This window comes from Dysidea avara, chromosome 8 (genome assembly GCF_963678975.1).
Source record: "Dysidea avara chromosome 8, odDysAvar1.4, whole genome shotgun sequence".
Taxonomy (NCBI): domain Eukaryota; kingdom Metazoa; phylum Porifera; class Demospongiae; order Dictyoceratida; family Dysideidae; genus Dysidea; species Dysidea avara.
The window spans coordinates 12,477,443-12,499,628 of NC_089279.1; the positions used below are offsets into that span (position 1 = coordinate 12,477,443).

The following is a 22,186-nucleotide window of genomic DNA, read 5'->3' on the forward strand; positions in this document are numbered from 1 at the left end:
CTAGTAGGTCCCCGGGGTGGGTCTTGATGTCATGCATGCATTCCACGTGGTAACGCCAGATACCGCAGGAATTTCAGGCTTGCTGTATAAAGCGCCAACACGTGGAATGCGTGTGCATGGTGGAGGTGTGGCTACTTTGTTACGTAATGATCGATCATCACAAGGACACGGTCACGTGTTAAACGTCTTAATCTGCAAGTTATAATGTTGGGAAAGATAGTTGCTTATCATTTCTTTATTGTTTTCCTCGTTGGTTTCTTGGTGCCACGCAATTATGCAGCGAAGCCTAACATACTGATGCTCGTCATTGACGATCTGGGGTGGAACGATCTCAGCTACAAAGGATCCGAGATTAAAACACCGACCATCGACAAGTTTGCCAACGAAGGAATTCGATTACAGCAATACTACGTCCAAAGAGTATGTTCTCCTACGAGATCTTCAATAATGGCCGGTCGTTATCCTTATCACATGGGACTAGACAGGAGAGTGATTGAAAACGGAAGACCATTTGGTATGCCCTTAAATCAGACAACGATTGCTAACGAGTTAAAGAAAGGTGGTTACTCTACTCATTGTGTAGGCAAGTGGCACCTCGGCATGATGAAATGGGAATACACTCCAACATACAGAGGATTTGATACTTTCTATGGATACTATGATGGAGCAGAAGATTATTTTACTCACTTTCGTGGTGAAGGGGAGAACTATTCCGGGTTAGATTTCAGGAACAATACTACCCCAGTTACTGACAAAAAAGGAATTTACAGTACCTTCTTGTTTACTGAGGCTGTTGAACAAGTGATTGCTAAACACGATAGTGACAAGGGACCTTTCTTTATTTATACAGCTTTTCAATCAGTGCATTCTCCATTGCAGGCTCCTCAAAGTTACATTGATGATCCTGCATGTCAATCAATACCTTATAAAAAACGTCGTACATTTTGTGGAATGTTGCAAGCAGCTGATGAAGGAATAGCTAACATTACCATGAGATTACAAGAAATGAAGTTATTAGATGATACAATAATTATATTTACTGCAGACAATGGTGGGCAAACAGGAGAAGGAAGTAGCAACTGGCCATTAAGAGGTAACAAGGCTACGCTATTTGAAGGAGGTGTTCGTGGTACAGGATTTGTATGGGGTTCCAAGTTACCGAAATTGAACTATGATAATAATCAATTAATCCATGTCAGTGACTGGCTACCGACAATAGTAGAAGGTATCGCAGGATTAGAACTTGACAAAAGCAAATGGAAATTAGATGGATATAATGTATGGCCAGTTATCACGATGGATAGTCAGTCTCCTCGTAAAGAACTACTGGTCAATCTTAATCCCCCAGATGAAGGATTCATGGGTCAAGCTGCTATGCGGGTTGGAGATTGGAAGCTTATAGTTGGATTACCTAACTGTAGTTTAGCACCTGCAAGGGTTGGTGATATGTGTCCTGATGGTTGGGTTCACTTAAATGGAACGATAGAACTTCCACCACATACGCCATCCTTCACATGGCTGTTCAATGTTAAGGAAGATCCTAATGAGAGGAATAATGTTGCTGACCAACATCCTGACATAGTTAAACAGTTGAAGGAGAGGATAGAATACTACAATTCCACTCATATTGAACAGCTTGATCCTCCTCTTGATCCTAAATCCAGCCCTTCAAATTTTAATGGTATATGGACCCCTTGGCTTGATTGATGATACTTAATTTGAGTTTTTGATTCAAAATCCCTTTTATTTAGTATTGTTAATTAATAGTTTATGAACTGTTGGCTGTTATACCATTGTACCTGTAGTATTTTGTGACTTCATAACTATTTGATACACATGTAGGCTTTAATTGTATCATATATCTCAAACTGTTGATTAGCATGGGATTACTGTATAGCTATAAATTTCTCATTTGGAGAATCATTGATTTTAAGTTGTTTTGTTAGAATCATACTTACGTTCTATATTGTATAGTCAGATGCTATGGTGGCTTCATTTACAATGAGACAATGTTTGTTAGCGACAGCCATCATAAGTGGTGATAATAATGTGTACAAGCTGTTGTACGGTAAGGGTTTTACAAAGCTTATATTTACATGTTGTTTTCCAGAAAAATATCCCTGTCAGTTTCAGTCAGTGTTGGTCAATGGAGGTGGCTACAATGTCAGTGTTAATAATAGTGGAGAGGAGAGTGTCCAACACAATACAGAGCCTTTACAAATGATTTAGTGTGAATCAAAAGGGTCCCTAATGTTATTAGCTATGCCTACCGTTTGTATGAGATTACAAGAAATGAAGTTATTAGATGATGATTATATTTACTGCAGACAATGGTGGGCAAACTGGAGAAGGCAATAGCAACTGGCCATTAAGAGGTAACAAAGCTATGCTATTTGAAGGAGACGTTCGTGGTAAAGGATTTGTATGGGGTTCCAAGTTACCAAAGTTGAACTATGATAATAATCAATTAATCCATGTCAGTGATTGGCTACCGACAATAGTAGAAGGTATCGCAGGATTAGAACTTGACAAAAACAAATGGAAATTAGATGGATATATTGTATGGCCAGCTATCACGATGGACAGTCAGTCTCCTTGTAAAGAATTGCTGGTCAATCTTAATCCCCATATGAAGCCGGAATTCATGGGTCAAGCTGCTATGTGGGTTGGAGCTTGGAAGCTTATAGATGGATTACCTAACTGTAGTTTAGCCCTGTGTCCTGATGGTTGGGTTCACTTAAATGGCACAATAGATCTACCACCACATACCCCATCCTTCACATAGTTGTTCAATGTTAAGGAAGATCCTAATGAGAGGAATAATGTTTCTGACCAACATCCTGACATAGTTAAACAGTTGAAGGAGAGGATAGAATATTACAATTCCACTCATATTGAATAGCTTGATCCTCGTATTGACACTAAATCCAACCCTGCAAATTTTAATGATGTATGGACCCCTTGCAATTGGCTTGACTAACATTGGAGTATTGATCCAAAATCCCTGTTATTTAATGTCATTGTTAATGATGGTGATGCACGAAATGTTGGCTGTTATTCAACATGTATGACATTTGATAAGTTCATTAGTATTTAATAATTCTCTTGATCCTAAATCCAGCCTTTCAGACCTGATGATGATGTGATTTGTGGTAACCAAGTAATATAGTGAAATAACTAGTCAAGCTACTTTTACTACCATGACATGGTACCTCAAGTAACAAAGGTTACCCATTTGTGTCATATGATATGATGGTGATTACAGCTTTCATCATTGTAACTTTGTAAGACTGTTCACAAGAAGAATTATTGTATAGCATAGGTACTGTAATGTGTGTTTTGTGCAAGTATATAATAGTAAAAAGTAAAGTACTACAGTGGAACTTGTCTTAACGACCACCTGTACAGAAAGGCCACCTCTCTATAAGGGACAACTATGAATTCCCCAAAAGAGACATTGATACACTAATTCACTGTTGAAAGCAGCCACCTGCCTATTAAGACCAAGAAATTTTGGCCCGAAGGTGACCGGTATAGACAGGTTCCACTGTAGCATGGACCACTTATCCAGATTCTCAGTTAACTGAACTATATAGAAATGACTGCTTTATTAAATTAGTGACTGTTCTATTAGGGTAGTTGAATAATACTGTTTTAACCAATGTTCTTACAGAGTTTCAGAGGTATGGACTTTTCCGATTTATGGACTACCCCTGGTCCCAAAGGGTTTGGATAACTGAGGTTCCACTGTAATGAATTACTTTTACAAGTAATTGTGCTTGCAATTGAATGAAGGGACAAAATCATTTGCACTGGTACTTTATAGCTATTATCAAGAGTTCATAATATAAAAAGAGAGGAGAGAGCTCTTTTTATATTATGAACTCTTGCTATTATACATATACCTTAATTTTGCAGTGGAAAAAGAAACCCAAGTTTGAGAAACACTTACAAGGGCTTAGTCCACAGATGCTGAAAACTGTTGTACTTAACTGTTTTATTAGAGTATAAACCAAACTTAGGTGGTGCGACATAGGATCTACAACATAATAAGTGGCACAATACAGATGAGTATGAACAGATACATAGCTAAATCAGTACACTGATAGAGCTGTAGTAGAATATAACATCAAAGGTGGATTTGGGGAGTGGATGGGGGCTGAAACATCCCCTCTCCAAAATTTTATTATGTGCTATAGCTAGAAAGATAGTAGAAGCTGCAGTCGCATCTAAAGCATATACATGGGTAATGAAAATTTGGAAAGAGTGAGAAGAGAAAAGCTAATCTCTTACAAGAGGGAAAACTATCATAAAAAGTTGCTAAACATTGAAATACTCTAGTAGGACAGTCAACTACTCTGTTGTATCATACTGGTTATGCCCTTTATGTGACAGCTATAGTACGTTCGCGTTGAGCTGAACCCTCAAAAACAATTAATAACTTACGATTGCTACATCGCATGGGGCTCCTGTATAGCTCGATACGTAGCGCTTCTCGATCCGCTAAAAATATATTAAAAGCGCTTCATTCGACTGTAAGACACTCCCGTTATGGCACTGTAAAGTTTCGCCATACATTTTCAATGGGGAAGCCTCTAAAGCGCGGCCCTTTGATGGTCATGTTGACACATGTTTGTGGCGAAGCCAGACGTCACATACCCGCCCTCAACATGCATTTCACCATCCCTTATGTAAGAGGCTGTAATACACTTTTACAAGAAAAATAAAACAGATTTTGTGTGTGTAAAACAGAGTTGCATAAGTAGAAGAGCTGGGGCCACTGTTGCACTGTATTTAGAAGATAAGTGGCCTGCTTATATTCAGGTAAAAACTTCTTCAGCCTCAAAAGAGAAAAAAACCATATAACAGCTCAAAATCCATTATGTAGCATTGGTGTTCCTGCAAGTGAGCCAAACAACATGTATTTTACTTCACATTCACCACAGCTGACTATCGTCTTCTGTTCCCATTTAGTCAATTTGTCATTTTAATACTTTTCTCATCACTTCGCCACACATGTACACAGTTTTTCCAGCCAGCATTTTGTTTTTGAAGTTACATTCCCAAAAAACTCTAAAAGTTTCAACAAATGAAATAATACTGTTTGTATGAATTTGGGCTGATAGTACCTGTAGTGACTTCCAAACACTCCTGCACTGATTAAATATACAAGGGATGGTATGTTCAACTTCGGATAGCACAGTAAAGCAATGATATTTTTTATTAAAGTGCACACACTTACACGTACTTCATCTGTATTTTTATGTACTTCACAGAGTTTAATCCCAGCTACCTGATGACTCCTGGGGAACAAAATCAAGTTATAACACCAATGCTGCAAATATCAAACAATCTTACATCAGATGAAGTAAGCCCAGAAGAAGACTTGGACCCGCTGCTGCTAGTGGACAATTCATTAATACCACCATCACCATCTTCACTATGACTGCCAATTCGGATGAGGAATTGCTCTAGAAGTTCTTCATTACCTAAGTCTCATCCAAATACACAACTGGTCTTCCTTCAGTTCTGTTGCACCTCGTTCGTCTTTAATATTTATGATACTGATGGACTATGCAGGGCTGCTCATAGGATACACTGCATATAATTGTAGTGAAATTAAAGCACAAACAGTTTCAATGCTAACCTCTTGTCATTAATCGTCTTGTACTTAAATCCCATATCACTCAACACTCTTTAAAGCAATGTTCTACCCCCAGAGAAAACACCATCATTCTTAAGTTTGGCCTAAGACGGAGTAAGTGACAAAGTTCCAGGTTTCAAAATTTAACTTACCAAAATCTTTGAGAGCGATAGATTTCCTCCCTTCCGTACAATGAATGGATCTTGTCTGATAGTATCTGGGTTAAAACTGTCTGTAGCAACAAGGACTCGTGAACATTTGTACCTGACGATTACAGAATTGAGCGGGCTTGTGCAAAGTGCATTTTGTACCTTTTTCTTGGCATAAATAAATCGCCTTTCTTGCGGCGCTCCATTCTAATGGATGTCCTTGAAATCCCTGCGTGGCGTAATGTATGCCAAAACCCAGCAAAGAAGGCATGATACAATACCTGTGGCCTTCGAGATTCTCTCCGTGATGTTGATAGAAATTTTACATTTCTTCGCTTCTTGCTTAAAGTACTCCCATAGTTTCATAAGTAGATACTTCGTTTGGCTGTTTAACGTCTTCCCAAAAGGGTTTCGCTCCGCACTCGCTGACGGTACACTGGACGCCATATTCTCAACAATTAAGTGCGCGCCCGTAACATGGGCTTACGAATAAATGCGTCATAAACATTATGTTTAAAGCCTTTGATCTTGTATGGCTTCTTAATCAACAACTCAGGATTCAGCTCAACGCGAACGTACTATAGTTAACCACTGCTAGGAATAATGATTTAGTTTAGTTAAATGGCTCACAATGCTTATTCAATTAGGTTCATGATCAGTCAATATTATTGCCAAATTTGACATCAGAAAGTTAAATTTGCTATAATTTTCCTGTGAGGGCATGCCCCCAGACCCCCTAGATAAAGCATGCTCCTCATGCTTGGTGTGCTTCTCACACTGCACTATCAACCAGTTGCCACATTTTTAGTTCCCACTGTGTACGTGGATGTCCACCACCCCTTGGGAAATCCTAGATCTGCTCCTCCTGTAACATGTACGGTTGTGGCTGCCTCATTAGCTCAAGTTTCACAACAATTATTCAAGGAAAATATATAACGTTCTTCTCCCTTAATTATTTCAGAGTAGATATTGTCCTGCATGCATGCCAGTTGTGAACATAAATGCTATTTGAAAAGCAGTCGATCATTTTATCATAGATAATACAATATATACCTCCGGAGGTATATATTATCTATGATTTTATTAAACACTCAATTATATTTAGCTACATAAGTTAATGGTGACCTCAAGGGTACAAAGTCACACACGAACTCCACCCATTCTTAGCAAGACTACTATTTGAGTGTAGCATTGTCAATTAACTACCTTTCTTACAAGATCAACTGGTGTGTGTATTATAAACATCCAAAACTATTCTATAGGATAATTATAGTTGTAATTTTACCCCAAAATATTTACTAGTAAGATTGAGCGTACCAGTTATGGTTTTGTGAGAATCCCATAAAATGTTAAAAGAAAGTGTACCCCAATTAAAACTAAACCACTTTGGAAGTCATCTTCATAAAGGCAACAGTTGTAAGGTTAAAATTAGCTCCAAGTGTAAGCAAAAATTAGACATTTATATATATATTGAATAGGATCATAGAACATGTACACATCTAGCAGCTATACTACTGATTATCACAGAAATTAAATATCCACTAGTATAGCTGCAGGTGTAGATGACCTCTCTTGTTTCATTATGATCCCCACTTAAATATAAAATTCTTATGATTGTTTGCTAACCTTTTTGTAACATAATTTATATCTGGTGAACCAACACATACCACATCAAAGGAAGAATGGCACTGGCCAGACATAATGCACACTCTACTATCAATTACTGTAAAGTGTTTTGCTTCGTTTCCAGCTTTGCTCCACCTGTTGTATAGCACTACAAACAGTACAAGAAGCACCTCTGCAATCAATCCAGCCACTGTGGAAATTGCGTGATTACATGCCAACAATCAATTACTTGGATGCAAACAACCATTCCGTTTTGTTTTCAGGTATATTTTACCCAATAATTAAGCCCATAACATTAATCATAGTTGAGCTTTGCTTGGCTGGAGGCATCAGTCTGTCAGGCAGGCAGTCAGTCAGCAGAAATTTTTTTTCATAGAAACTTGTTGGAAGAGTTTGGGGTAGTTAAAAACAACACCTTTCAATAATCTAAAACTTTAGCTACTAAAGCTGACGTTGACATTAGCTAATAAAAAGTTTTAATGATTAATTGGTACATAACTAGCTATACGGCTTCCTAGTTATTCTCATTTCACAATCAACATAAGCTGCCCTTATCTTTAAATCTGTGGAAAGTCCTTTCAAAATCATTAGTAGACTGTGTACCATGTAGCTAGTACTGTATCACAAGTATTATGATGGAGCACACTTGTGCAATCAATGATATGTTTTGATTATTGTACTACACAAATCAATAGCATCTATGTGTCCTGTCCTTGTGTATTAGTTCGTAGATCATGTGATTTGCTGTCCTGTAAAGAAACACTGGTACCATGACAATAACACAGATCAGGTATTACCAGTAAAAGATGTATGGCTTTCTTGTGTTCACCTAACTTCTTAAGTAACGTCAGCTCACATGATCCTTTAGGGTTCAGATGTTCCTCCAATTGGTTTATCTGTCACCACAGAAATTAATTAATAACAAATAATGATATGGGCTGTTCATATTCAGCTGAGCCCTAAATACAGTGAAACCTCTCTAGGCCGGTCACTTTTGAGCCAATTTTTCTTGCGCTTAATAAGCAGGTGGCCGCATTATAGAAAGTCAAGATAGGGTTCAAAAATTTCCTATATATCTAGGTAGCATGAACATACTGTGAATGGGAGTGCGGATAATAAAACCACGGGGGTGATTCCAGTATTTTTGAAGCACAAAAGTAAAAATTTGTACAGGGTAATACTCTAACTAGTATTTTAAAAGTTGTAGATTTAAAAGTGAAGTAGGGATTTATGCAAAAAAAAAGTAGTGAAACAAGAGATGAATGATGGTGTTACAACATAGCTCAGTGGGAAGTCCCTACTTTGGCATTGAACAGCTAATGTGCCAAAGTAGGGACTTTCCCACTGAGCTATGCTGTAACACCATCATTCATCTCTTGTTTCACTACTTTTTTTTGCATAAATCCCTACTTCACTTTTAAATTAACAATTTTTAAAATACTAGTTTGTTTAGTTTTTTTGTTGTAGCACAGTTAGCTACAATGTAACTTGTATTAATCCACTTGTATTTTCCGCATCTGTAGGCATGGGAAAGGCAGATACCATCACTTATAAACATCTTGCCCATTTGCTCAATGAGAAGTGGAGTTCCCTATATTCTGTGGTGATGGGCAGGCTTCACTGTAGTTTGGAGTTCTCCTTGCTGCACTCTTCAGTAATGTGTATCAGGGGATCACGTTCTAGATCCAAGCATCCCTGTGTGCCTCCAGCTGTCGACCTTGCTGTTGCTGAGGGGTACCTGCCTTCTTTAGAACAATAATACTGATTTTATATTGTGCTTGCTTCTTTTTCTTATAAAAACAAGTTGCTACTTCTAAAAACCAGGCACCATGCAGCTAGCTAACTCATCTGGAATTAACTATAGACAGTATATGCTACTATGAATTAACCATCTATGTATTACTATTAATATTTTTACAATAGGGTTAGTTTTGGGTTGTGCAATAATATTATTAGTTAATTCTCATATTTCGTAATTCATGAAATATTGGTAATTCGTTCAATTACGTTGCTATGCACTGCTAAGGAAGCGTTTGGTAAAGAAACCTCTTTTATCACCATATTACGCACTGAAGTATCTTCTAAACTGTTTTATAGTGTGACTAATGCGTTTTTTCCCACAAATTCTCTCGACAAAGCCTCAAAGCTGCTCTTCATTTTCGTTCGCGTACATAAGGGATACGCCCCCTTTCAACTCGAAGCAATAGGCTATTCCTGGTAGTGTACGAGGCCTGCACCGTTGTTTTTCAGTTGCTAAACGCCTGAAAACCTCAAGGGGAAGGTAGTCTGAGGAAAGTCGCTACTCTCGTATTTCAGTCCGCCGAAAAGAAACCACCTCAGAGCAAAGTTCACCTGTGCAGAAGTTTAATATAGACTTCATTTCACTTTTACTTCTTACGTAAAAGCTGCTTTTACCATTATTTAACGATTTTGCTCATGTGGGTGTGTACGGACAAACATAGATAGGTAGATAGGTACACACACACACACTTTTACGAAAACAATTTCAGTAAACCAGGCGCACGCCCACAGCCGGCCTTCGGCTGGCTGTGGGCGCGTGCCTGGTTTAATAATTATGTCTACCATAACAATGTAACTTGTAACTGTTCTATCATACATGACTGTTGTATTAGACTTACTATTGCATTAGAGTATATCTCGAGTCAGCCAAGGGGTGTGCAGCTATAGCTAGACCTGAGGTGGTCTTGTTTATTGTTAAGTAAATAGCTAGCTAGATTGTTAAGAAGTCGGGTCTCAGTACTCTTTGCTATTATAGATCTTTATTTGGTGGGCGTTAGGGACCCACCTATTATGCTCAAAATTTTACCTATTATGCTATGCTGCACTGCTAAATTTTTTTACCTATTTTATATGCTTAAATTATGCTTAAGCTTTATGCCTCATTTCTTATGTTTGCTAATAAATTTGCAGTTATGGGCAAATAATAAGTGGCCAAAGAACATCTTTGCTCTTCAAAATATGCAGAGAAAATCGATATACTCTAATAGAACAGTCAGCTGCCTGATTGTTCTATTAGAGTTATTGACTGTTCTATTAGAGTATATCGATTTTTTCTGTGATATGTATTTTGACCATCAAGGGTTTGTAGTATGTCTCAAATATTCTTCCTATTATGCTAGCATTATGCTCAATGCTTTCAGACACCTATTACGCTCATAATTATACCAGCATAATTAGCGGGTCCATAGTGGGCGTGGTCGCAAACCTATCGTGAACCAGATCGCAATCGTGAAGTTGCAGATATCTTGCAAGTGTACCTCTCATAGTAGCGCCAGGACTGAAGCGCTTCTGAAATCCAGCTCTGAAATAATTCTATGGCGTCTAAATATGCTGCTGAAAGAAAGCGTTGATACGGAAAATTAACACCTCAATATGGTTTCGTTGGATGAAGAAGAAGACAAACAGCCTGATTGAAGAGAAAAGAAAAGACAAGGCGCAGAGAACCTACACTCGTCGGAACCCCAAAAGGCACATCCCACTGGTGAGTTTGTTATTGTGACATAAAATGGTGACCATACACAGCTTCGTTTGGCCTCTAGCCTTGCGACTGTGGTCAGTGAGGCAGTCAGTCAGACTAAAATTCGAGTTTTGGCGATTTTAAAAAATTCTATATCCGGCCACCTGTAAGTGCTTTGCTATATTTAATGCTGTAGTATGTACCATATTTCTATAAATATAAGCTGCGAGAAATTTTTACAAGTTAAATTTTTGTGTTAAAAATTTTTCACCGGTGCCCTCAAGCGACGAAAATTTTTTAACAATGAATTATGTAGCTTTATTAATTCGTTAAAATTATACTGTCCTTTTTGTATATAGGAGAGGCAGAATAACAAGCAGTAAATCCATGGAGGCTGCACCCTGAGAGTTGTCCGCCAGTCACAAACTCAAGCCGAGTGGACTGGAGTGGAATTGCTGTAGCTAGAAGCTCATTCCATGCAATTTACATATTCGTATATATATATATATACTTCATTTAATGGGTCCTGTAGTAGCTGTGTATCATATGGCATGGCATCATTGCCAACGCTATCGCTGGCGGCGAAATCCCTAGGCGAGGACCCAGCGGCAGCTCTCCCCTGGGATGCAGGAGGCCATTCTTGTTTTATTAAAATACTGCAGCAAAGACGTATATACTCTTGAAACGCCAACGGCCAAGCTTTGATCCAGGTGGCCAGAAAGCAGTTAACTGAATTTATTCAACTTCTCTAATATTACATTGGTAAAAAATTTTTGTGTAATTAATTTTCATCGGATGCTAGCTTCGACGAAATATTTTTAACGGTTTATAAATATAGAAATACAGTATTATATGGACTAGTACTATTCCGTAAAGGTGATTTTTGTCGCATAAAATGTTTCTAGGATGATTTTTGAAGGCAGAATTTTGGGCGGCGTGTGAAAGTTTCACCGCAATCCCTACTTAAACGGTACTACCGTACCGTTTGATAGAACAGCCAATACTCTAATAGAGCATTCATCTACCTAGAAAAGTCAGGGGAATATACTTATTTACTCCATTACAATAGCCACAAAACATCCTGCAAACTAAATACTGTTTTCCAGTCAGATACCATTGAGCTGGTTTTATATTTAGCGTTTGGGGGCAGTTAACTAATTCGTTAACCATGCTATTGAAAGCACTCTGGAAAGATGTTTACCTTAGAAAAGTTGTGTTCGGGTATTGTGAGTTGAAGCAAAGGGCATGGGAAAAGCTGTACATGATTCTAACAAACTATGCATGAACCAAAATTGATAGCATATTGTCCTACAAACTCACCAGCAAGGTCGCTCTTAAAGCTTCTCTCAGCCTAGTTTAATCAAGGAAAAAAGGCCGGTAACTAAAATGATGAAACAGTTACATGCATGACGTTACTATGCCTACATTTAGGAAATGACTCAAGAGGGGGCAAAATAAAGCCCTGGTCATGTTTGCTAATTTGCTTTCTTTTTACTCTGTCAGTTGAAAAGTAGCTAGAGGTGCACTGATATCAATATTGGTATCGGTATCTAGAGGTGCACCGATATCAATATCGGTATCGGTGAAAAGTTGACTTTTTAGCAGATATGAGCAGATATTACACATAAGTACTAAAATTGCTCTATCGGTATCAATACCAAAATCGCGATGTTGGCATCGGCAAAAAGTTGACTTTTTAGCAGATATTTTACTTCAGTACTAGTGAACCTACACTGCTTTCAAAGAGTTATTTAGAGTCAAAAGATGCTTTCCAAGAAGTGTGTGTGCTCTATTAGGATTTAGAAATATGGGAGACCCCTATTATGAGCTCACTATTGTGGTTCATGATAGTGAGAGCACAATTTTGGAATACTAAACCATGTCACTTTTTTTGAAAAATTCCAATAGAATAATAAAAATTTTGAGCATAAAAATTAGTACCAAATTTTGATGAAGGGAAAATTTGACACATCCACACTGCATCAGTAAACTATTGACAAAGATCTAATCATGTATATTTAGGGACACTTGACATGCATTTTAGGGGCACTTACGGACGTTTGATGAATTAAACTAATTGATCGTCAACCTTTTCTTTTGTCAAAATTTCCTGTCATACGGTAGTTTTTAAATACAAAACATAGTGTCACAGGTTTTACAATCCACAGGAGAGAAAACACTATCCGGCTCAGATGAACATGAACAGTAAATGTAAAATGTACAAGAAAACCTCTCTTGTAGCCTTACCATTCTTGTGTTATAAATGAGGTAAAGCAACTTTAAACTTTATAATTGTCAGATATATATTCCACCACTACAAGGTAGCTACTTAAAACACGGCAAGTTTTGGACAATAAGCAGTAATACAGATTTCCCAGACAAGACTACAACTAACTTACCTCATGTGAGCTGGAATAATAGCCCCACCCACTGGGATCATGTGACTCCACAAAGTAACCAATAGATGGGAAGAACCAATGGGTGTTGCCATGTCTGTCATGTCCCAGGGGTAATACCCTCTGATCAGAACTCATGTGATCCCTCACTCCACCACTCCACACACAAACATCACATAAATACCTAATAATCAGTAGTAACACTTTACACTGATCTAATATCCCTTACCTCATTAAAGTAATTTTGTGTGGGAGGGAAAGTTGTCCAAAATACAACACATTCTGATTAGCTAAAATATTACTAATCAACTCTTCTGGTACCTCCAGGCCTAGATTACCATGGTAACTAATGTTATTACATCACAATCAGTCTCACATGATTCAAAATGGGAGTGGTCTTTAAATTTTAAAATTTCACTGCACACAGTCTCCCAGTTGACACGATTTATACCACCTAATGTGTCCAGTTGGCATGGCAACTGATGGGCTATAAACTTCACCATGGCGATGCACATCTCCACTAATAATCTAGTAGGTTTGAGACCATTGGTTGCTATGGAAACATGTCAATTACATCACATAACATGTCACATTATACTAACCCTCATGTTGTATTGCTTCATGAAACGCTGAATAAGGAAGTGGATGATGTGATAACTTAAACGTGCTATAGAAATGCCATATCATAAGTATGTCACCATGGTAACTGTAAAATGGCTCAGGATGGTGATGTAATTGTGGACATGGCCCTTCTTTACTTCTGTAACAATATTGGATAGCACGATTAATGTGTGGTGCCTAAAAGATTGTATCGAGAGGTCAGACACACATTGTTAACTTGTATGATATACATAGCCCATTACGTACATGTGAACAGATCTGCAAACAATCATGCTTTTTTCGAACTCCTGTTTATTATATACTAGCATTGGTACCTGCCCTGTGTGCAGGACCATCTCCACATTAAACATTTTAATGCCAAGAAGAGGGACTAAGCATTAAACACCAGTACTGCTAATGTAGCTAGCTATGTAGGGTACATGGTGATGTCACATTTTTTAAAGAGCATGAGGTTTTCTTATGTCATTAATGATGCAAAACACTAAAGTTTATTGTTTGTGGTTTTGACAGGAATGTAGTTTAATTATTCAGTGCATCTTCCCTACCGGTGACTTCAACGTGCTGTATAGAACAAACAGAACCTTTGCTGCTTTACATGAGCAACAATATTAATATATTACCAAGCATAAATATTAGTGTCCTATATTTGCTGTGTAGCATAAATATATGTCGATAGTGCTTTAAAGTACATGATCCTTATGCAGTACATAATAATTTATAGTGAAGCATGCATGCAAGGCTAGCTAATTAGTTAAACTGCATGCGAGTTAAGGCAATTGTATACAGTATACCCTACATTACACACAGGTTGTATACACACGGTACAGTTTCAGTTTCTACATTTTGATGTTTACCTTACCGACTGTCACAAAGAGAAATGAACTTGAGCATAATTTAAAGTCAACACAATTTGCAGTTATAGTTACTGCATGGCAAGCAAAAGTTCAGAACTTGTCCTATGCACTTTCAGTTCTGATGTTGCAGTGACACATATACCTCTTGCCATACAAAAACCCAGTTTTGAAACACCTGCAGTGTAATTGACCAATAAGGTAATGTATGAATCTTTAGAGTGAAAGCATGTAAGCAGGATAGTGAAACAGTTGTGCCAGGTCAGATGCAGTTCCTCGGTGTAAACTATGGATCTGCATGGTTCCAGTATTATCATTTTTCAGATGCACAGTAGTATTTGTTCAATCATGCAAGCTGCCTATTACTACAGCAGTATTGAGGTAAGTCTGAACAAACAGTTTTTCATGTCAGCAGTGGCGGATCCAGGATGGGGCATTTGGGGCAAATGCCCCCCCCCCCCCCCTTCAAGAAATTGCATACAAGATCGAGATACTCTAATAGAGCAGTCAATTACTCTAATAAAGCAGTCACAATGTTCATGAGGCAGTGTAGCTTACCTATGAAGCTATAAATAGGATTTTATTTTACATAACAGACGTGATATAGTTGGTAAGGATAACTAGCTATTATTGTCGTGACCTTTTTTTTTTGGTCTTCAACTGGTTTTCAGCAAGTTTTTTTGGTCTTCAACTGTTTTTCAGAAAGGTGCCCCCCCTCTTTCCAAACTCTGGATCCGCCCCTGGTCAGTGCACACCTATGTGCTTAAAACAAAGATGTAGATATTCTGGATACTGGTGAAAGAAGCTTTTACCTACTCTAATACAACACACTGGACCAACACACAGATGGACAAATATGTTGGCAATTTGTCTGCCCTGTCCCAAAAGTGCTATAAGGGTCCCTATTATGTGAGGTAATTCAGTGCCAGTGCTGAAAAACTGATCATAAGAGTTTGTAGATGAAGACTTGCATGGAACAGATAGAGCAAAAAGGTGCATCAAAAAGGTCCCAAAAGTGAAAAAAAAAGTTATGACCTAGGCGGGGATTGAACCCTGGCTGGTTATAATATCTTGGGGTTAAGGGAGGTGCACAAATCGCCACAGTTGTTTATCAGTGGTTTTGACAGGAATGTAGCTCAACTTACCAGTGCCTTCATCGCCCTATAAAGAGCGAACAAAAGCACGTATTGATTTGTTACAACAACACTCGAGTTGCCAGATGATGGGCGTTTAATTTCGCTAAAGTCCCGCCTTGATACATGCTTTGCATGCCAAGATATGATGAGCTAAAAGTCGTGTTTTAAAAGGTGCTCACAAAAAGGTACTGAGTAGAAAGAAAAAAATCTGTCAAGTGTCAACACGTGGATTTGAACCCACGACCTCTTACACGCTAGTCAGGCGTTCTACCACTTGAACAGTATGTGCTGTGGTTTTCAAAGGAATGTTGCTCAAGTTTTCTCTACACCTTGGCCTTCTACGCGCTGTAGAGACTGAACGGAAGCACGCGTGAACTCGTGATAACAATCTTAGAGTAGGCGGATGATGAGCGCTTCATTATCAGCACAGACTATGTCGATTCGCGCCAAGTCTGGTGAGTAAGCAGCGTGACCGTCAGACAGACAGACAGACAGACAGACAGACAGCTTTTCAGCTTTATATATTTAGATGTGACATGTCCACAAAATCCACACAGCTTGTATAATATTGCTTCTATAAGCATTCACATAAAAATTTTGGCAGCATGTGAAATTTGAAATACTGTGCAACATAATTGTCATGATTTTGACATACTACCCGATTTTTAACAGAAAATGAAGCTATTAAAAATAAAACAATTATGACTTTAAAGTTATTTTTTTTTACAGATTACAGTTTTACACATTACTACATGTGATCCCCACCTATCATGTTCTGTCAGTAGCTGATCATCAATTGGCCACTTCTGGGGTGTGTGGCTACCACATTTCTGCAGACATACTTTCAGAGGTTGCTGTCCATCTGGATCATGTGATCCAATCACCTTATAATGTATTACAGGTTGTACAGGTGACAAGGTTTCTTCACCCCTCCAGCGCAATCGTTGTTGGTAGTCAATATCTGCTACTGCAAGATGATTGGATAGCTGTGGTGGTAGCAATAGTAACATGTGTAATATCACTATAACAACACCTCACCTCGGTAGCCAGATTATACTTGACAACAAGGTCCGGTAATACCTTATAAGGAGCTCTGGGATAAGGATCTTTATGGGCGTGTTTCCTGATGAACTGTTTGGTGACATCTCGTTGTAGTGATGGCTTCCTAGGTAATCAATATGCATACGTCACAAGTGTATAGATTGTGTGTGTAATACATTGTCTCAAAAATGAACAAGTTCACCTATCAAATTAAATTTAAAAGTCTCAACAAGCTTAGGACAGAGCAGCTTAAATTATTTTTTATTATTTTATTTTATTCTTTTATTAAGACTTTAAGGCATAAGTGCTGAAGGTCTGTAGGACTCCTGGTCCTACAGCCTGTTTAAAGTTGTTATGTTTGAAAAGAGTGATCACAAAATATTAATTTTATAATCTGCTTAGGCAAGCGTACGCTCTTGCAAAGTTTTAGCCTCATATGTAAATAACTTTTTGGAAAAAATAGCAACAACTGAAAAAATCGATTTGTACAGCAAGTATAGGGAAAATAAATTAGAGGTGCTTACGAAAACTGCTGTAACTCAGAGTTGAAACTTGTGTCATCATGTTTGCCGTGAAAAGGGAATCGACTGCTGGGTAAGTTATATCTTGTATCATGTACCACCTTTCTTCACTACATACAAAGTGAATTCAGTGAAGAATGATTGATGGTGTACCGTCATTTTGAGGTATTAATCGTTAGACCCTTTCTTCATTAACAAAGCATTAAAAATTTTTTTGATAGTATGCAACACCTATTGTAATCAATTAGTAGTGTAGCGATTCCCTGTTTTTAGGTAAAACCGATATCAGATATTTTTTTACCCTATTTTACCGATAGGTAACCAATAACCAATTGTAGGTCTCTACAAGTTACACTTGTGCATATTCCACTAAAAGTGCAGCTTGTACAGCCAATGCCGTGAGGTTTTACATTCAAAGTTGCTAGTCAGACAAGTGGGCTAGGGCCTGAACCATCACTGTTTATCTTTGTGGTTACCACAAAACATAAACAAATTACATAAGTACATGCCCAGAGCCTTTGACACCAGCCAGCTAATTATCAGCTTCAAGATCCAATAACTGGTACAACTCTATAATCAATGCTCTATACTGTAAGATTTATACTTGCCGATTATGTTGTGTTTTCACAGATCTGGTAACTTATAACCTGCACAAAATCCTCACACTGTCCTCCTAAAAACCTGGTGAAACAAAATTTAAGATTTTTTTGAATAATATCAGCATGTGCTATCAACAATTCGCTTGGTCCCAGGGGAAATGGAACAATCAAAGGTAATGGAACAATCAAAGGTAATGGAACAATCAAAGGTAATGGAACAATCAAAGGTAATGGAACAATCAAAGGTAATGGAACAATCAAAGGTAATGGAACAATCAAAGGTAATGGAACAATCAAAGGTAATGGAACAATCAAAGGTAATGGAACAATCAAAGGTAATGGAACAATCAAAGGTAATGGAACAATCAAAGGTAATGGAACAATCAAAGGTAATGGAACAATCAAAGGTAATGGAACAATCAAAGGTAATGGAACAATCAAAGGTAATGGAACAATCAAAGGTAATGGAACAATCAAAGGTAATGGAACAATCAAAGGTAATGCTGTGCAGTAGCACTCATCAGTGATATTGTAGTTTTAGATTTGTACTATAAAAGTGATCACTAGGACAATGGCTCCACATCAATCAATATACAATGCAACATTACCAATAGTCTTCACCAGATCTCACAAAATTACCTCTAGAGGTTGCTTTACTCAACAGAGTAACATTCATACTTGAAGCAGTATGTTAACAGTACTGTAACAGCTCACAGATTTGTACATCCATGTCAGGTTTATAATGGATGATACACATTAGCTGCAGAATACTCACATTCTCATAAACTTAGGATGATCCCTAAAATGATCCATCAGCTTTTTGGTCAACTGTGACAAGTGTAGTGTACTGTGTTGGATAATTGATAAGGCTTCCCCATACAGTTCCCGTGGAAACATCACTAATAACAACCGACAGTTCCTCTCACTCACTAGTGCCTGAGGATGTAAGTGTAGTCATGGCAACACACTAGATCATTACATCACCTCTTCTAATGTGAGATCAGTTGCCATGGTAGCTTCACAGGTCCACTGTCGCTTCCTGTAACCATCCAGTCGTTCACTGTAGTCATCATAACAACGGAACATCTACACCATAAAAAAGAAGTTGTGTCATAAGAACTATACAACCAGAGTGCAGGTGATTTGTTGGCAAATACCCTGATAGAGCAGTCAACTAACTACATAGTACATAACAAGACTAGGGATTCGGGATGGACAATAAACAGTACAATAGTACTTTATATTATGCATCATGAAGATTTAGGCTTTTCTGGAAAAAATATCTGCGACACTGGTGCATCAATGCATAGATCAACACTAATGATGGCTGTCTTGTCCATAAAGTAAGCTACCAGTAGAGGCATTTTAGTGCTTATTTTTGCTAGATGAATGTAGTAAACAACCACAGGTCAGACCACAGGTTACTAACTACTTCACACCCCCCTAAGGATTTAGTAACCTCAGACATCAAAGGAAATATTGTATAAAATTTTTTTTTAAGTGAGCTCTCTGCTGTTGCTGTAATCTCTTGCAGAAGTCAAAACAATGGTTGCCATGGATGGATGTTGGTCGTTTTTCAGTACAATTTAGACAAACTGCCACCACACAAAATCGACTTTAGATGGCCACATTTACCATACATCACTGTATCAGTGCTAGGGCTGGGCGATAGTGAATTTTTTAATGTCCGAACGATAGTAAGACACTGTTCACGATAGACGAAAGCACAACGATAGTGAAAATTCACCTATTTTCTACTTATCACCTTCAAAGAGATATACAAATAGGTGTGTTACTTATGGATATGTTTTCACTAAGAGACAAGCAGCTTTAATTTTTACTCCCAAATATTATTTTAAAAGGAATTTTGCAGTAATATCTACATATTTTTACATGTTAATTACTGTCCGAATGTAAATTTTCTAACGATAGGCGATACCGATAGCGATACCATCCTGATATTCCGATATGTTCATACTATCCCCCAGTGCTCAGTGATAGAGGTGCACCAATATATGTCGGTACTGATATTGCAATTTTGATGATATTTTAAATGTGCAAAAGTTGTATCACCAATTCTTATTTATGATTGACTTTGCACCACTATGGGTAAAGCATAAACTCCTATCCTTTCCATGATGCTCATGGGTCTTTTTTTCATCTGTTTTATAGTATAAGACTTGACAAGCTTTTTTTGCTTATAAAAACCTTATATGTTCAGTACTACCAAATATTGGTATCAGTAATTCAACAGGTAAGATATTGGTTTTTAGAATATTGATATCGATGCACCTGTACTCAGTGGAACTAATATTATAGTGATAGTACTTAGTATAGTATTAGCTCTAACAACACATACACTGACCATAGAAACACCTCATAGTAATATAAGCACTGTTACACAGATTAGTAAACAAGCTGGCGTTTGTTGTTGCAGACCTAAACTTGACCTAACTCAAAATTGAAAGCCAGATTCCACATGTGTCAGTAGCCTATAAGTGCTGGAGGCACATTAGCTTCTGGTAAAATTAACACAAGAATTAATCGTTCTAATACAATTGTGGACACCAAACAGAGGAGGTTGTGTCCACGTATGAGCAAACGTTCTTACCTACTGCTGTTTCACAGTCATGCTTACCTCCCACTTGGATTAGGTAATGTTGCCAATAATAAGTGCCTACAACACAATTATCGTATGTACACATGTATTTAGCCATTGCAATATTATTAATTGCATAGGTAATATTCATAGCATTGCTTTCTGTAGTACTTATCACACCTATTGTCTAATTTTGTTTATTCTGGGCCACATATTTGTGCATACTACTACTACAATGTCAATTGGTTAACTTGTTAGCAAGGAAGTTGTGTTTGTAAACTAATTATCAGTGAAACAAAGCACTACTAGTCCTGAGGATTTGCCTGCGATGTCTCTCAACACCTTGGAGTAGTGGACAGGTGGCTCAAATGTTTCACTGGGTAGGCACTGAGTTGGGCAATACTTTATAATTTGTGACATGCGATTGCTACATGAGCTATTTAATGCAATTATTGTGATATTGGATGTGAACATTGAAATACACTCACCGGGTTTGAAAAGTCTGGAATGTCAATATGACCCTATATATACCATTTCTCACAGGTAACGTGTAGGCCCTCAAAGTTCCACCTGGACATCACCTCATATGTGAGACAAAGATAGCTTTTGCATTTGCTTTCCCGATTCAATAACCCTTACAAGTTTTAGTATCAAACAGCAAGACCATTTTTTTAGTCAATGGGTCAGGCTTTCCAGAAAACATGATTTGGCTAAAAAAAACTGAACAAGTGTAAAAATCATGTACTCCTGTAACAGTTTAGGGTAAGGGGCATAGATACAGTATGTAAATGGATAGGCAGTAGCTATCTCACACACAACCTAGTGGGTTTCCAAATATTTTGTACTACACAATAATGAAACACAACTGATACGCCGGACCGTTATGTGTGGGGTAGCTAAACAAAGAAAAAAGAACGATTTGGGGTGTGAGACTGACACAAATACTAGCTGCACTTATCGCACTATCGTATTAAATTCAGAGAGGTACATATTGCACTGGTTTCAAAACGTGGAGTTAGAGAGTACACGGCGATATTCATTAAACATACACACCTCACTGGTGAAGCGAATGACAAATATGTGTTCATCAAGGGACAGTCCCTCTGGTAATGGTACTGGCTGCCATGGACCTTTGTCGTTAAACGGCATCGCTGGCTGCTATCATGTTCTCCCAGTTCAGTAACAGTGACCGGAGGCGAGGCTGGAGCTGTATCTCCAACTAACGAGCACCTTTATTCTATGTTGCGCGCTAAATTACATCACGCGCTAAAATGTGTCTATGCACGTTTCGTCTGCTAAATCCAATCTGTGGTTCTACTCTTCATACTGCAATGTAAAGGGATAACTGTGTTAGTAAACTACCCACCTGGCACTAAAGATAATGATCAACTACTCCATAACACTATAGGCTAGCTACGCTAGCTGGCCAGTAAAATAACTACTGATAGCTTACAGTGGGTTCTTTCTTGGTAAGCTTTTAATACTAATAATATTATGCACAATAGCTACCAGGTGACTTTGAGGT

The 22,186-nt window shown here is 37.9% G+C and overlaps 3 protein-coding genes and 1 pseudogene across 5 annotated transcripts; 2 read left to right on the plus strand and 2 right to left on the minus strand.

Moving 5' to 3' along the window:
- Positions 1-174: 174 nt before the first annotated feature.
- On the plus strand, positions 175-1,859 carry LOC136264271 (arylsulfatase B pseudogene; annotated as a pseudogene).
- Positions 1,860-2,308: 449 nt separating this feature from the next.
- On the plus strand, positions 2,309-2,902 carry LOC136264778 (arylsulfatase I-like). Its single transcript, XM_066059547.1, has 2 exons — positions 2,309-2,731; positions 2,786-2,902. Exons 1-2 carry the CDS (start codon positions 2,309-2,311, stop codon positions 2,900-2,902), a joined length of 540 nt encoding a protein of 179 aa, XP_065915619.1.
- A 1,785-nt stretch (positions 2,903-4,687) lies between these two features.
- LOC136264046 (uncharacterized) lies at positions 4,688-6,367 on the minus strand. 3 transcript variants are annotated; one of them, XR_010704943.1, is made up of 8 exons: positions 6,075-6,367; positions 5,956-6,022; positions 5,797-5,876; positions 5,648-5,748; positions 5,359-5,598; positions 5,249-5,303; positions 5,130-5,188; positions 4,688-5,073 (listed from the first exon to the last, which is right to left on the minus strand). XR_010704943.1 is itself a non-coding variant. In XM_066058726.1 (8 exons), exons 1-4 carry the CDS (start codon positions 6,238-6,240, stop codon positions 5,698-5,700), a joined length of 396 nt encoding a protein of 131 aa, XP_065914798.1. In that variant the 5' UTR covers positions 6,241-6,361; the 3' UTR covers positions 4,688-5,073; positions 5,130-5,188; positions 5,249-5,303; positions 5,359-5,598; positions 5,648-5,697. The 3 variants fall into 3 exon arrangements, 2 of the variants coding, with proteins under 2 accessions (XP_065914798.1, XP_065914799.1); XM_066058726.1 differs by having other exon boundaries at positions 5,797-5,908; positions 6,075-6,361; XM_066058727.1 differs by having other exon boundaries at positions 5,243-5,303; positions 5,797-5,908; positions 6,075-6,361.
- Positions 6,368-8,049: 1,682 nt separating this feature from the next.
- On the minus strand, positions 8,050-21,899 carry LOC136263193 (uncharacterized). Its single transcript, XM_066057701.1, has 11 exons — positions 21,715-21,899; positions 19,047-19,148; positions 18,838-18,998; positions 16,940-17,066; positions 16,667-16,887; positions 13,896-14,053; positions 13,670-13,846; positions 13,523-13,622; positions 13,297-13,477; positions 8,217-8,315; positions 8,050-8,168 (listed from the first exon to the last, which is right to left on the minus strand). The coding sequence occupies exons 1-11, from the start codon at positions 21,808-21,810 to the stop codon at positions 8,118-8,120; spliced, it is 1,473 nt and encodes a 490-aa protein (XP_065913773.1). The 5' UTR covers positions 21,811-21,899; the 3' UTR covers positions 8,050-8,117.
- Positions 21,900-22,186: the final 287 nt, after the last annotated feature.

Bases quoted from the DNA above. Each gene is read 5' to 3' on its own strand.
- LOC136264778 (XM_066059547.1), top strand. From the start codon at position 2,309: ATGATTATATTTACTGCAGACAATGGTGGGCAAACTGGAGAAGGCAAT. The intron at 2,732-2,785 runs GTTCACTTAAAT...TCCTTCACATAG, and splicing joins CCCTGTGTCCTGATGGTTGG to TTGTTCAATGTTAAGGAAGA.
- LOC136264046 (XM_066058726.1), bottom strand. From the start codon at position 6,240: ATGGCGTCCAGTGTACCGTCAGCGAGTGCGGAGCGAAACCCTTTTGGG. The intron at 6,023-6,074 runs GTATTGTATCAT...TACGCCACGCAG, and splicing joins GAGAATCTCGAAGGCCACAG to GGATTTCAAGGACATCCATT. The intron at 5,909-5,955 runs GTACAAAATGCA...TGTAATCGTCAG, and splicing joins TTATTTATGCCAAGAAAAAG to GTACAAATGTTCACGAGTCC.
- LOC136263193 (XM_066057701.1), bottom strand. From the start codon at position 21,810: ATGCCGTTTAACGACAAAGGTCCATGGCAGCCAGTACCATTACCAGAG. The intron at 19,149-21,714 runs GTGTGTATGTTT...TTTATGGTGTAG, and splicing joins TCATTCGCTTCACCAGTGAG to ATGTTCCGTTGTTATGATGA. The intron at 8,169-8,216 runs GTAATACCTGAT...GTTTCTTTACAG, and splicing joins AAGCCATACATCTTTTACTG to GACAGCAAATCACATGATCT.